This window comes from Plectropomus leopardus, chromosome 24, assembly GCF_026936395.1.
Source record: "Plectropomus leopardus strain MGB_pleo_1.0 chromosome 24, ASM2693639v1, whole genome shotgun sequence".
Taxonomy (NCBI): Eukaryota; Metazoa; Chordata; class Actinopteri; order Perciformes; family Serranidae; genus Plectropomus; species Plectropomus leopardus.
Window position 1 is genome coordinate 13,070,373 of NC_142199.1, and position 16,334 is coordinate 13,086,706.

A 16,334-nucleotide genomic window follows, 5' to 3' on the forward strand; every position below is an offset into this window, starting at 1 on the left:
GTAAAACACTTAAATGCAGTACAATAACTCCCTGAAATTTAGTGTAGTGGAGAAAAGGCTGAAAATGCTCCATTTTCTTTAGATTGCAACCAATGATCCCAAAACTTGGTCAAATAAATAAGTGCTTTTATTGATTAATCAATTATTTATATAATTGTGTAATGCGTAAATAATATGCTCAACCCAAAATGGCAATAAAGACACTTTTTTAAATAAATAATAGACCAGACCCTAGAGTTAGAAATCTAAATTACAAATATAAACATGCAAAACTTAACAAAAACTTCTCATAATAAGGACAATACAGAAGAAAATGTGATTTGTTCTTTTGTCTTCTTCATTCATACAACCTAATCTCACAACCTGACCTCAACTGTCCGACTAAAGATCACTCCTGAATAGGCTTGCTCTCATGCCATTATTAAAAGTTCAGTGCCATCATTGTGCTTGATTTAACAAAAATGCAAAATCCCCAAACGCTGGATCCTACATTTCCCACAATGCAATTCAGATAATTTCTCCAGGCCTATAGTGCACCAATGAGGGCAGCTTGTTCCATTTGTGACAGCCCCTCTGATCGGTGCCTTTGCTATGTCCTCTGCTACTGATGTGTCATTACAGGGCAGCAGACTGGATGAGCTCAATCAGGTGTCATTGGACACACCTGGGCCCGGTGTGTCACGTGCACAGGGGAAATGGTAATGCCGACCGGTAATGCTGTGTTTACCGTACAGCCGTGGATATCTCCTTACAATATTCATAAAATGGATTAAAAGTCGTTTTGGATTTTTGGGGGACCCTTATGGACGAAATGAATATCACTACAGGAGGAGTGGACACTTTCAGATCCTATGACAGCTTCAGCAACAGGTAGGAAACACTTTCCCCTCTCGTATTTTGAAAACAATTATTCATAGGCTACTTTGGCTACTTTGGCTACTTTGGCACTCGTGTTTAAAATGAACCGGACGTTTCTACTAACGGTTTTGGAGCTTGTTCATACCGACAAAAGTGACGTTAAGCTTATGTGTCAGTGCTTATGTTTTGATGCTTCACTCATCTTTAAGCTTTAACCGATCGCCGGTGTGTTTTGGGTAATTTCAATGCTGTGGCTTTGTTTATTTGAAACCCACTGTCCCATTAATTTGTGTTTCCCACCTCTCAGTGCAGGCGCCTCCCTCCGTGGTGACAGCTGGGGACTGTTCGTTATGTGTGAGGTGGTGCAAAACAGGTAAGGCTTTTAATTAAGAAAAGCACCAGAGAATGACTGTTTTTATTTTATTTTTTGACCTAAGTGAGGGACAAACAAATTTAAATGGTATTATTTTGTATTTAATTGAATCCTCCGGGACCCCTTATGCCCATTAGGTGATGTCAGGTCTCGTTCTCTATAGTTTGGCTGTAGTGATGCATATGGCATACATCTTGGCCAAGTTGTGTATGTTTTTTGGTTAGTTTTAGGATTTCAACCTCAACTCCCAGAATTATTCTATAATACAATGTGTAATCAAAATTGTTTCCTTCAGCCCCCTTGTGTCAATTTTTTTTTTTTTCAATAAAAACAGCAGCATTATGTAAACAAATTGGCACTTAAAGGGTTAAAATGCTGAAAATGAATGGATATATGGTATTTATGATCACGTCTGAAGTAATTTAAAACTTAACTAAAACAACAGTATTGTGGTACAGTGATTTTAAAGCAGCTCCAGCAAAGATCCCATTTTGTGTCCTGGGGGATCCCAAATAACATTTTTAAAGGGGTGACAGAAAGTTAAATAACCTCTGAGAGCAAATCGTGTAAGAGGGTTGGGAAATCTGCAAAATCACACCATTTATCATAGCTGTATCACAGCTCATAGCTTTCTGTAAAAACAGAAAAACAAAGTTTCCAATGGTCTTTTAACACATCATTTTTAAAGAGGATTTGCACTTTGCTTCAGGAATTAGATGCTAATCCCTGTGTTGTTTTCTTGTTGCATTGACTCCACCTAAGACATAAAAAACACAGTGGTCACAATCAAAGCAGTAAAGACAGAGATATTTTGTCTTTTAGTCTTTAATAAATGCAAAATCCCCAAACGCTAGATACTACATCTCCTACAATGCAATTCAGACTGAGAAAGCTAATTGTAATTTTTTTTTTTCCAGATTTATAATAGGGGTCGTCTGATATTAGTTTTTCAGGGCCGACAGGGAGTCAAATTATTATTACTTTATGAGACCAATAACATATATTTGGAACAGATATGCATTTACAATAAAAATGAATGCATTTTTGTGGAAATTTAGAATTTGGAGTATAACAAATATAACAAACTCCAACACAAAACTTTGTTGAAATGCACAGAGGCTCTACTTTCTATGGAAACTTAGGAAGGCTAAATTCCAGAGCAAGATCCTGGTTAACCTCTACAGAGGAGCAATGAAAAGCATACTGACTGGAAACATCATGAACTGGCATAGTACATGCACGGCCCAGGACAGGAAGGCTCTACAGCAGGTGATTCAAACTGCCCAGAACTTCACTGGTTCCCATCCACAGAGCATCAGTGACCTCGGTGAAGTGAGGTGTCTGCACAGAGCCCAAAGGATACTGAAAGACAGCAGCCACCCCAGCCACAGTCTGTTCACCCTGCTGCATTCTGGGAAAAGATACAGAAGTATCCGCTGCAGAACCACCAGACTACGGAGCAGCTTCTTTCCCCAGGCTTTGAGACTCCTCAACTCCTCCTTCAATGCCAAAAAGATGAAGCAGGATTGAGGGTCAACTTTAATTTAATTTCTTTTTAAACCACGTTTAAGAAAAATTACAAAATAAATCTACCTTCTACCTTCTTCTACCTTTCGCAAATGTTTAAACAAAACTGAACATTTAAACATCAAATACAGCAAGTCCCCGCAAGGTTTCTGGTAAAGTTAAGTGAAAATTAAAAAATAAATAATGAATGAATAAAAATAGCTCCCTGAGATTTATATAATAAAAGTTCCCCCCATGCTGACACTTTCTTTGCATGTAGTGTAGACTGTCTTCCCTGGTGTGTAATATGCATACTTTTTCATTAATTAATTTTATCGACAATCACTCAAATAAAACGCTGATACAGGTAATCATAAAAAATTCCGGCCCCGTTAATCGGCCAGGCCGATAATCTTATTCATAGTGAACCAGTGAGGGAAGCTTCCTAAATTTGTGACAGCCCCTCTGCTCGATTTCCTCTGCTACTACTGATTGTCGTGTCATTTCAGGGCAGCGGACTTGATGAGCCCAATCAGGAGTCACTGGACACACTTGGGCCCACTGCGCCCCGTGCACAGAGGAAGGGCAAAGAAGAAGAGCAGCAACAGTAAGTGTCTGGCTGGCAAACCTCCTCACTACACCTTTACTTTTATTGTTTTTGCAGCACAGCACCCTCACAGCACATCTTCACTTATCCACTCCCTACTCTACTGGTCGCAAAGTTATTTACAAGTAGACTGTGTGATAAGAGCTTCATTGTGAACTGAAAAATGAGCACACAAATTAGGACTTTTCAAACGATATAAAATTTGTTTCCATGTGGTTCTGAATCAGGCTTTCTTATCTCGCTTTCTTGGCCCCCCATAAAGAACAGCTGAAAAGCCTCTGTCAGACTATAAGTCGACATGAGGCACATTAAAATTATCTCCCTGACATCTCGATCACTCCAATCCACCTTTAATCGATGAGGGATGATTTAGAATGGAATGCACATCCATCAATCTCATCCAACCATCCATTCTATACCCACATTTTCCTCTTCAGGGTCACGACGGGGGCTGGGGCCTATCCCAGCATGCTCCGCGCCAGTGATAGGCAAACGTGCATGAAATGCACATGTTTATGTAAAGTGATGAGGAAGATTGAGCATGTTCGAGCGGAACAATTTGCATCAAATCTATTAGAACGTCATTTGATGTTGTAATGGCTGCCAAATGCGTTGGCATGTATTCAATAGACACCATTGGAAGGGAATATGTACTTAAACTCCTCACTCTGACAAAAATACGACTGGAGAAGAAACCAAAAACATAAAAAAAAAAATCAAAGAGCATGTATTCAGGGCTCTGAAGTGACAGTAATCCATATCAGGAGTCCATAAGCTGTGGAGCCCCAACCATGAATGAAGCACCATTATGAGGGGTGACTTTGTCTGTCAGTACACCCCCACTTCCTGACTGAAGTGTAGTCTGTTACTGAGCTTTACCCCAGGGGCAATCTTATGATGCTGGCTCGCCAAACAGAGCAGCTTGCTATGAAACCATGGACATTGAACCCCTATCCTGTTGTTCGCTTGGCACACAGTTTAAACAGCAAGCTGGTGACCCAATTTTTGCATCAGAACATCAGAAGTATTTAGTTATGGGATGTACTGTGTTGAATCTGTTGTTGTGAGAGCAGCCTCTCAGGTATAGAGGATAAAAACTGCTGTATGAAAGGAAAAATCCTGCCTCATTTCAAATGCTAAAACCGTCCTCTGACAATATATTTGTGAATTTTCTGGGTCTATTTTGTTGTTTGTTTGTTGTAGACAATGTTGCATTACACTGAGGTGTTTTCAGAAAGTCTGCCACCATTTTGCACTAATGTTCATATCCGAAAGCACAAAGCCACGATAGACCAGAATGCAGTGCAGCCAGAGAAGTATGGTTTCTTCTGTCTGGACATAAAAAAAAAAAAAGTTTTACAAACTTGTCAAAATGGTATTGCTGTTAATTTCATGCATATGTCGCAGATGTACGTTCTGCACACTTTTTTGTACATTTTCTTTTGAAAAGAAATGCCCCAGAATTTGTACATATCCCATGTAATGATGAACAAGTGATTTGCACGCAATACACCTATTTTGAATGGCTGACTACAGGGGGGTGCTTTTATTGCCTTATAATGGGCTTTAAATTAACTGACCTGGGTTTTAATATGGAATTTTTAAGGTTTTTTTCTTTCTTTTAATACTTATGGTCCGCTTGTGGCTGTGGCTTTCGTAGCACTCATTTAAAGCGCTGCATTTGAACCCAAACCTAACCCCAAACTTTGAATGGAAAGTCCTTGGAGAAAGTTCAGCCCGTTCTCATTCTGAAGTTGTCAAATACCACCGCTTTTGGCATACAGATGCCTAAAAGTCACCTTTCACATCGGCATGATACACTGCTAGACGGCTTTAGCTGAGAGTGCAGCTGGAAAGACCCATTCATGGTGTTGTTATTTGCTGCCAGACGGCTGGACAGCACCAGCGGTGGAGGCATGATATGTAGCCGTACAGCGTCAGTTGAATGCGACTGGATGCAATCTGTCGTGTCTGCATAATACGCTGCTGGCCGGCCTTTCTGTTCCTAAATAATTTATGATTGGTACGTAAATCAGGGTGTTTGGAAATGTTGTGTGTGCTGTTTTAAGCAATAAATTGAGTTGCTTTACTATTGTGATGGGTTGTTGAGGTCTCAAATTATTGTTTACAGGGTGACCTTACCCACTGTAGACACAGGTTCAAGTTTCCAGATTAATGTGGTGGAATTGCACATCCAGGAAACTATCTATCGGAACTTTTTCTTTGGTAAATTGAGGCATGCATGCCAAGTTGGAATCTCCAGTCATTAAAATTGGTTTGTTGACTTCTTGGTGCCAGATCTTATGTGTTCAGTTTTTGGGTGAACTGTGGGGTCCCGGTTTAGAGCCACTCGAGATCCCAAAGATACCTTTTCATACAAACGATTGTGTGAGCATTTTTCATAGGATATAATGCCACCTGTTGTATGAGGATACGTTAGGAAGTTAAGGGGTGTTGTCGGCGAAATGTATGCAGTCACTTTAGCTGGACTACAAATCAACAAGGGTACAGTGTGAGAAAGTAAATTACAGCACTTTATCACCAAATAGCTCCTGTAATGCATTGAACATCTCATATTGATGATATATAACACTAAAAGTATCTAAAGGGAGGAATGTACAAGGCATTTTATTGCAGACAGTATGGTGCCTTGAAAATGGATGGGGAGTAATAGAGGGAAATGTAGAGTGTGAGGGAGATCATAACCAACTGATGGATTAAATGGTGGATAACGGAGCAAGTGCAGACACAGATTTCATGAACAGTATTGATTTGTTCTGTTCTCTTGAAAATATTTTTTTTCCTTTTTAAATCACTGGGGAAGAATTACTTGTTAATGAAGTTCAGAACATCCTAAGAATAAATCTTATTAAATCCTGTCTGATCATAAAAGGGAACCACATTGAATTAGAGTCTTCGGTTTTGAGACAACTCGATTGAGGATAATCCTTTGACGTCATTTCTCTCACATGATACGACCCCCATCACCACATGACATTGAGCAGCTAAATATTCCCAATTTGATTTATATGTCTGTGCAGAGGTGTGACACAGAGTGGAAAATGCAAACTTTAAAAATATATAAAGGAAGCGGCTTGACCTTTCTGATGTCTAGACACACGTGAGAGTTAAATGTAGCTCTAACATTTGGACAGCGATGTTACACTGAAGGCATACCAGATGCCACAATGTGTCTGCTTTATTAAAACCATGTGGACTTCAAAGAAATGTCTGCAGATGATTATAATTTGGTTCTATAACATGTTTCATTAGTTAGAGGAGGAACACCTGATATAAAATCCTGTGTTTTTTTTCTCTGTAGCATTGAACATCCATGACCAAATGACAGTTAAAGTGGCTCCCTGTTGCATTAGTTCCTGCAGTATCTGAATCTGTCTGATCTGTAAAAAAAAAATAGGGTTAGCACTAATCTTAGTGACAAAATTATGTGTTTCCTTCTGTTTTATCAATAAAAGCCACTGCGTGCTTCACTAAATGATTTTGATTTGGACGAACAGCTGTAGAAAATGTTGTGATTGCATCAGTTTCACCAGATAATACATATTTACCATTTTCCTGTGAATCCCTCATGAGGGTGACGGCATTTAAAACCTGTGTGGCAACGGCAGAGTCTGCCACTAGCAATAAAAGATAATATAAAGAAAGTTCATGACTGAATGTAAAACACTGAATGGCTTTTGCACAAAAAAAACCCAAAACAAAACTGGGTTTTATTTTGTGAAAAGGAGTACACTTAAAGTTTAACGTTTTGCAAAATTCTTTTGTCGGTGGGTGGGGTTTTCTTTCCATTTGATTGACAGTGGCTTGGCAATGAAAGCAAAGAAAAACAAAGTAGGCTTTCAACATTATACAGACCCCCAAAAAGTGTAATTTATGTTGCTTCTCCTCCTTTTATCCTTAGGCAGTTTGTAAAAACTTTGGCCTGAATTCTTTCTGAATCTGTGCAATTGATTACACAGCAGCTCTTAACTTTTTAGCATGACTTTTTTATCCCCATGTGAGAACATCATTGGCGATGCTGAATGTTTGTGTGAACCATGACTGTAAACTTGCGCGCACAGTAATGTCACATTTTAGTCAATAAGGCCTGTTATTTTGCAGATTGAATGTTTGTTGTGAATTCAGCTGTTTATATGAAGTTCACCGTTACATTTCTGCCAGGTGTTAGGTGCTCATTCTGCCCTGTTTACACATTACCTCGAGCAGAGCACAAACTCACGTATATAGATATAGAAGGCACCGACATGTGAGAGTCCACATGACCTTTTTCACGTTTGAAAGTATTGCTCATACATTATGAGGAAAATAAATAAATAAACAAACAAGCTCAATGAACCTCATCCCAGAAGTGCCATATCCCTCCTCTATGGATTCAATGAATTGTAATGTACAGGCGAGGAAAAGCCCATTCATGCAGAGTAATATATACGTGGCATATATGCATGGCCACATGAGATTCCTCTTTGTTACATCTTGGAAACACAGCACGAGCTTGCCTCTAACATCTGCAACAAGAAGGACGAGCGAGAGAGCAACACCCTCTAAGACAGAGAGTCACAAGTCTCACTTGTGCTCCTGACATTAGAACAAATTTCCTCGTGATCACACTGCAGAAATATGAGATGGTAGCCCAAAGTGTTTCTAATAATATTACAAGCTAATGACCCATTTCGAAAAAGTGCCTGGCCCGGCCCACTTGGAACATTGAACAGGATCACTGATGGGCTTTCATGGCTCGAGAAGACGCGCACAAGCTTCCTCCATTGAATGATGGTGCAATTAAATGTTTCATAGTGTGCCAACATCAGTACTACCACTGCAGTGGATCCCAGCTCCCTTCTGCCTCAAAGAGCTGTCATGCAAAGCACAAAGAGATGAGATGTAAGCCTATTTCTTATTTCTGTTTTTTTTTTCTCCATTCTGTTTTCTTCTGTTTGCCTCATTTTTAACTTTGCCCAACTTTCCCTTTCTCTCCCTCTTTGTCTCTGCACTCCAGAAGTACATCTAAGTCATATCAATTAGAGAAGTAAACTTTCAACCTTTGCTCTTAAAATGATCTCTGTATGCACTGCATAATGCACGTAAACCTCTCGCTCTGTACTTCCCTCCCTCAGTTGTGTGTATAAGGTGTTAAGACCAAAAAAATAGGGGTGGAAAAAACAAATGCAGATTAAATTGCTACTCCTCTTTTAATCACAGTATATCCAGCGTATTGCAAAACATCACATCAGAAATGACTTTTTTTTTTGCTAAATGCAAGGTATCTACAGGAAACAGATTGCGATTCTTCTTTGTTCCTTTGAGGAATTCTTAGATCACGGGTATGTGGTTGGACAGTCCGTGATCAAAACTACAGTGTGGCGAGAAAACAGATAAAAAATACATCTTGCAATGTACAAATGTGTTTGGATGCTTAAAAAAAAAACCAAAAAAAAAACAAGACAGGAGCGAGTGCAGAACGCATGAAAAGATCAGGCTTTGTACTGTATTTGCCTTGTGCATTGGGCAACATGTATGATTAAACATGCTGCCTTGAGCTGTTTGTGCTTTTAAAACTCAGCCATCATAATGAATTCATATCCATAAGTTTACATTTAAGTCATGAACTCTGAGGAACTTCTCACTTTCTGCAGTAGTCCATCTGCTAGCATAAATGGAGTGAACCACTGACATATTCTTCATGACAAGATGCCTTAAGGGCTGCAAGTGACGCACATGTTCTTATATGTAATTTCATTAGTTACTGGGTTAGCTATTATGACAAAGCAACCACATGAAATGGTGTCTTGTTTAGCCTGTGGCATTACATTTTTTTAAAAAATGGATGCAATGATATTTAAAGTGTTTTTTCACAGGGAGGTTAAGCAAGGATTCCAAATGTTATGCAGGCTGGGGCTATTCTATGTAGATTTGGGAGGATACAGAGGTCAAACAGTTATTGCAGCACTGAAGTCGGCCTGATGAGTTTTGCAGTAACAAACATTGGGTCAAAAAGTTGTAAAGTCAAAAAGTGTTTTGGCAGATGCCTTTTTTCAAACTTAAAAAACTATATTCATCAAAGAGCTCTCTTTAATTTCAACCCCAAAAAACAACTTTAAAACCAGAGATAATAAGTCAAACGGGTTAGGACAGAATAGGCAATTTGACAAACCCACAAATTGTAAGGCTTTCCAACGGGGTGTCATTTGGCAGTTCCACAGAGGAGTACTGTACATCTGGCTCAGCTCTTTGTTTGAAGAGCGGCCTGAGGCAAACTAAGTGGCCGCTTTGGACTACAGGGCCATTAAGTGGATCCCAAAGGCAGCCAAGTCGCCAGACAAAAATGTTGGCATTGTACTTTGCAATCCACAGATATGTTACATTTGTATTCTTCATACCTATCATAACAAAAATTCTAAAATGATGTAATTCAGATTGCGTGCATATGAACTGAGTTTCTCATCATGAGGCAAAGGGGATGGTGGACGACATGAGCCTTTGGCAAGACAGCTGCCCAACATCAGACAGCAAAAGACGACGGTTTGAAACCAAGAAAACTGGGTTATTTTTCACGAGAAGTTCAGATTTCCAACCGTGTTTTTAGCAACTATGCCAAGAATATTTCAACAAGAGTTCAGGACATTTCCAGTCATATTGGTACTGACAAAATTGATTTTTTTTAAATGTGAGGTCAGGACATTTCAACCCAAGTTTGTAGCAAAAAAATGGTATCATAACTAGAGTTTGAGACATTTCCAGCTGTGTTTGAGTCTTGCCGAAACAGGATCTGGCACCATGTTGAGACCAGAACCTATTTAATTGGATCCGTCACTTCCTGTGTCACTATGAAAATATGTAAATACAGATTTTTTTTGTCTAATATTTAATGTTAGCTTTCTTTTGAGTCTTATCTCCCATTGAAATCACACAACAAACGTGTTTGCCTATTTTAGATTTTAGGCAAGAGAGAGGGGAGAGAGAGAGAGAGAGAGGTCATGCACAGATTTTGTGCACCTCACGTGGACTGTTTGAATTAAGACCTCAGCGGCAGGGAGGAAACTGGTAAAATAGAAAATCAAGTTTGTTGAATTTCCTCAAACTAGCTAGCTAGTCGGACCCTAAGCAGGCCAAAGTCATTTCAGGGGATCAACAGTGTGGAGACCCCAGTGAGGTCATGGATTGCAAAAAGGACATAGACCTGCCCGAGACACAAGGAGTTCAGGAAACAAGCAGGGGAACCGAAGCCAGGGGCGCTGTGGATGTTTTATGGGCCGTTTTGAACAAATACGCATGAAGATGGGAAACAGATTTTGTTATTCTCTGCCGTGTCTGTATTGATTATTGATTTGGAGGGTGGCGATAATATGATTAATGCAACGTATGCTGTCATGTCCTTTAATGTTTTTTTGTGTCTTCATATTTTTAGAGCACAATTAATGTGAGCCTCACAGGCAAGTGAGCGTTTTAGCTGTAAGATTGTGACATGATGACTGACGCCTGTGGCTTTATTAAAAGTGGAGTGTTGGTGTGGCGCTGTCCGTAGTACTGAAACAGGATGGAGGTACAGATTGACAGATGTCACTTAGTCTGCTTGTTCATTGTGGTTCCAAAAAGAGACAAAGTTAGGAGAGAAGGCATGCACTGTAAACTGTGAGCAGCTGTTTCTGTGCGGCTCATCCTGCTGATTTTGAATGCACAGAATGTTTTGATTAATAAATCCATATCTATATTTCTCTGTTAGTGAAGACAGTGTGTTGTGATGCTTTGTGTGATTTTTATATTAACAAACCGTTGGGACATTTATAGCCATGTTTGTGGGGATAGAAACCTGTTTTTTTTTAAGAGTTCCAGACATTTCAAGCAATGTTTGTAGAGACACAGCCGCATTTTTTTTAGTGTTTTACTCATAGGGATTATTTTTATTGTTAAATTGTTAAAAATACAATTGATTTGAAATTAATTATAGTTATACACAAATTCAGTAAATACATATTTTAAATCAACTGTAATATAATTAATGAAAGTCCCAAATAACAATGAGCAAAGCTGCTGCATGTCATCATTAATCGCCGTGAGCTTCTGTCTAGTTTCCAGTGTCCCTAAAAATGGCCGCTCGTTAGAAGACTTGTTTATGCTTTGCTAAAATCTAAGTGACACATTTTAACTTCTCTGGCACAAATCAACAGACCTGTCCCAGAAGTCCGTCCAAAGCATGAATCACTTGTGACTCATAGGTCACATCCCCCAACTGTCTGGAGTTTCCCACTCTCAGTCTTAGTGACACACTTCCACTGGGTGTTTGGAGCTTAAGACCATCCCTTGGTGAAATCACTAAGTCCCTTAAGTCTCTTATGTGGATTTCTGAAGCCTCTTATTTGGAATTATAGCCAGTACTTAATCTGGTGGATTTAAGAGGAAAGGATTGCTCTCAAAGAAAGGGAAAATATTGTGCTTAACAGAAGAAAAACATCATTTTCTCTAACACAGAGAATTAAAAAATAACTGAATTTTCGGACTGTTCATCTTGAAATGGCAAACCTGTGAGGTTAATGTTTGAGTCATTTCCAATTCATTGTTTTCATCCTCACAGTAATACACTTCCTGATATCTGCTACAATAGCAGATGTTGAAGACAAAATCCGCCCCAGCTTTCACCTGCCATCTTTGAACTTGAACTACTTTCATCCCTCCGACTTAGAGAACAGAATCTAGCATACACTTACAACGGTTTGCAGAATTTCCCGATATATGTTTTTTTTTTTTTTTTTTTACTTCAGCAAACTTTAAATTCATGCAACAATATCTGAGCATCCTTGGCTCTGGGCCTCGTGTGTTCCTGTTGTTGTACTCTTGACGTTAGAAGTCAAAACAATTAAGTCAGTCTTCACCCATAGGCCTGTGTTGTATGGAGGCTGCGAGACTTTTACAGAGTAGGCAAATTTAAACACATATATTTTTCCACACAGAACAGGCACACAGGCACTTTTTTTCCTTTTTCAAAGATCTGGGACATATTAAATATTTATCTCTACTGTGGTTTTAAAATCCACCTTACAGCCTGTGAAAAAAATCCCTAATTAGCAGTAGTTTTAAACAGAACTATGTATAATATGACTGCACAAGTTGTTTCACAAGAAGATGATGTATTTTTTCTTTTTTTTTTTTTCTTTTTTTTAATCCTCCAGAGGGTTCAGGATGTAATCAAGGATGGTTTTATAAAGCACAGTGATTGCAGTACCTGCACCTGTAATAAATGTCAGCTTTTGCAGGAGAGCACAGTAAATAGTGGTGGCAGGGGAAGGAGGAACACACACACACACACAATCAGGAACAAGACAGGGTCATCGGTTTGGTTTATGTTGTTTTTGCTCAGCTGAAACTGAGATCTGCGTCCATATTGTACATTTACATACCACACAAAGCACATAGGAAAGCAAACGGGTCCCAGCTTGCTCAGGAATGACTGCTACGGCTTGACGCTACATGGCCCAGTACACATGGCTGCATAGAATGGGAGCATGGTTGCTTGTGTGTTTGTTTCTCTGTGTCTGTGTGTGTGTGTGCGTAGGCCCCCCCGGAGTTTGTCGTTTCACGCTTATTTAAGCCAGCATGTGCTTTTTCAATACCACCCACCGCAAATCTCGCAGCCCGGGCTAATTTGTTCCTGATGACAACATCACACACTCCTACATGCCTCACAAACACACACTTTTTTTTTAAGATTATTTTTTTCGGGCTTTTTGCCTTCATTGACAGAACAGTTGTAAGCGTGAAAGGGGGAGAGAGTGATGAGATGACATGCAGCAAAGGGCAGAGGCCGCAGGATGCAGCCTTTGTATACGGGGCGCCGCTCTACCAACTGAGCTACTGGTCGCCCTGACAACGGGGTATTTTTTAAAAAGAGGTCAGGAAATTTTCAGCCCTGTTTGTAGTGACAACCGGGTATTTTTTAATGAGAGGTTGGGGCATTTTTCATAGTGTTTGTAGTGACAAAATGTGGTATTATTTAAACAAGAGGTTGGGGCAAGCAGCAGACAGCAGCAGACCACTGTTTAAGACCAACCAGGTATTTTTTCACAAGAGTATGGCACATTTCTAGCCATGTTTATTGTAATGATTCGGATATTTTGTTTTTTAACGACAGACTGGGTTAATTCCAGGGGTGTTTGTAGCAACAAAACTGGGTATTTTCAAGAAGAGTTCAGGACATGTCCAGCCATTTTAGTAGCAACAAAAAGTTCATGTTTTGTTTTTCTTGACAGAAAGTCAAACATAAGGGAAGTGGTAGAGTGTTTGTGGAGAGCATTTGAGTATCAGAAAAATGAAAAGAGAAATGCCATCTGGAGCACAACACAAAAAAAAGGAGAAGACAAAATTTCAGCCAGGGTGCCAACTGTGCTAGTTTTGGCACTGTCAGAAAGTAGTGGTGCGTATGTTTTTTGTTTTTTTTTTCAGTCCAACTTTACAATTAGATTAATATTTGGTGTAAAGACTGAACTCCTGCCTCCACAAACAATCTGTCGGACACATGTGAGCTTTGCACACGTTGCATGCAGACCCTTGCTCTCCCCAGCTTTGCACACAGACAAATGTGAGTCCAACCGACACAGTGAATCATGCCCAAATCCCCTTGGAGCATTTTTGTCTTTTTTTTGTGTGGGATATATGATGTGTTCAACGGGTGAACAGAACACTGTTCAGGCTTTTGACACTGCATTGTCATCCACCCTGGTGCTAGTGGGCTCCGGCTCCGGTTATCCGCTGCGCGCTAGGTCACACGCTACAGCAGGAGTCCCCCAACACACACACATCCAAAGGTGCACAAGGATAAGGGGATTTGTGTAACTGGATACACACACTTCTTCTCAGCGGGAGCTCGAGCCTGCTGTCAGTTTGGTGAAAGGAGGCGGCGAGCCCCTGGAGTTTGGCCTCTTCTTTCCCTATCTTCCGCCGGATTCTCCCCAATTCTCCTCACCTCTCTCTCTCCGTCTTTTACACAAACTCGCTCTCAATCCTGCTCCTTCACTCACCATCCCCCCGTCTCTTTTTCCACTCCCACTCAATCACTCGCTCATTTCTTCCCTTCAACACACACAAAACCAAAAATGCGGCCCATGCCCCTATCTGTCCCGTGCTCGGTGAGTTTAAAGCATCCTCACATGCAGCCTCTTCCGCTCCATCACCCTCTGGGCTATTTTTAGCCACCTTGCAGCACCTACACAAATGAGCCTCCTCCAACTTAACCGGAATCTGATTATGCGGCACCCTCGGAAACTTAGACGAGGAGAGGAGTAAATCTCCAAAGATCGAATCTCTTTGATACACTGGGCTTATGTTGCAAAACAGGTCCCTAAATTCTCCAGGAGATGTGACTGCAGTGCTTTCTGTGTTCTCCAGGTCTCAACAGTTTCTCTTCTGCCTGATTCCCTTTGTGTGTGAAGACACTAAAGTCACTCAGGCATTTAAACTATGTCCCTTTAGCTGTTTCTTGTCAACCACTGTTACAGCATGTACACGTGAACCCAGAGGGCACTTTATGGCTTTTCTCCTAAACACTTTCTCTTATTTTTGCTGTTTTTTTTAGTTACAGGCGTCTGGCTGTTTTTTCCAACGTGCGTCACGGGGTGCCAGCACCGGAGGACATAAATGAGAGGTTGACCTTTTGTTGGCGTCTCACTTTTATTTAATGTTGCTCCAGCTTTTCAGCATTATGTATTTTTGGAATGCGCTCACCTCGTTTGCTTTGGAAAAATAGGATCATCTCATTCAAGAGTAGAAGTGTGCATGCTTGTACTTGCAAAGGCTGACTTCACTGGTGAATATGAATGAATGAAGCCATGACCTAGAATTACAACAACAACAGAGTGCAAAACAGTTGGGAAAAAATCAGTTTTTCCGTACCTGGTCAAAAAGAGGTCAAATATGAGGCATTTGAGGCATTTCCGCAGAGGGCCTACAGCTTATCATGATTGTTATTTTCTAAGTAAGGGTGATAGAAAAGGTGTCATCTGTTTGGCTGGCTAATTTTTTTTCACAAGTGTGGCTCAAATAACAATGGCAGCTGCCATTTTGGCAATCGCAGTACCCATTGACAGTTGTCTGACAATGATAAAGCCTCTGGAGATCATGGCAAATATTTCATAGGTGTAATCAGCCGATATGCGGGCCAAGACTTCCTCTTTCAGGCACCACTCATTGTTTACAGATTGATGAGCAAATTGAGACAGGTCCAGACAACATTTTGGCTAATCTCATAAACAGATAGCTGCATAATAATACGAAAAAGAAAATGTTGTGCAAAAAAATGCATTAACCCAAGTGATATTTTAAAAAAGTTAGATAATTTGTCAGACAATAGCCAAAGGGTTTCTGATATTGCTTTCTGTCCCGTGCCATGTCATGTTTGAACGGCCCAAGATTTCGAAGCCCCATTAGTCTGAAAAATGTCCCATCAGACCCAAAGCCAGTTTCTTCGACAGCCCATTATCCCATAAACAAACAACCTTCGCTTTGAAGTCCTGATACTCTGAAAACTCACACTCCCTGCAGTTATGTTTCAGTTTCCCAACGGCGTTTAAACCATCGATTCAAGGTGTTTTTACCAAACCTTTGAAGTGTTTCTCATCTGTGTTTGAGCCACCAAACATTGGTGTTTTTCATAGCCCCATCCTTGCTTTTCCAGCAACTTTTGTGCCAGCAAATGTTGGTATTTTAAGCCAAAACATGATCTTTTCTTGGCCATAACCACGTGTTTTTGTGCCTTAACCTAACCACTTGTTCACCAAAGTGTTGTTGACAGATGTAACATATCCGTGGTTTAAAGTAATGTACAATGCAAACATGTTTTCTGGCAATTGGGTTGTGTACTTACAGGAAGTGTGTATCTTTTGGAGGCATTTGTTTTTAAGATAACATACTGTACTGTCAGAGAAGAGGCTTTCAGTGCAAGGGGCCTTTGAAATTTTGCACCTTTGAAATGGCAGTGCTCTG

General features: G+C 40.2%; 1 protein-coding gene across 2 annotated transcripts in view; it reads left to right on the plus strand.

Moving 5' to 3' along the window:
• Positions 1–636: 636 nt before the first annotated feature.
• LOC148185509 (uncharacterized) overlaps positions 637–16,334 on the plus strand; it is a 132,074-nt gene continuing 116,376 nt past the window's right edge. The window contains exons 1-3 of one of the 2 annotated variants that reach the window (XM_088074620.1): positions 637–870; positions 1,166–1,231; positions 3,247–3,344. In XM_088074620.1, the coding sequence (XP_087930746.1) occupies positions 803–870; positions 1,166–1,231; positions 3,247–3,344 (232 nt within the window). In that variant the 5' untranslated portion in view covers positions 637–802. The remainder of the gene's footprint in view (positions 871–1,165; positions 1,232–3,246; positions 3,345–16,334) is intronic. The other variant, XM_088074621.1, reaches the window with a different exon arrangement.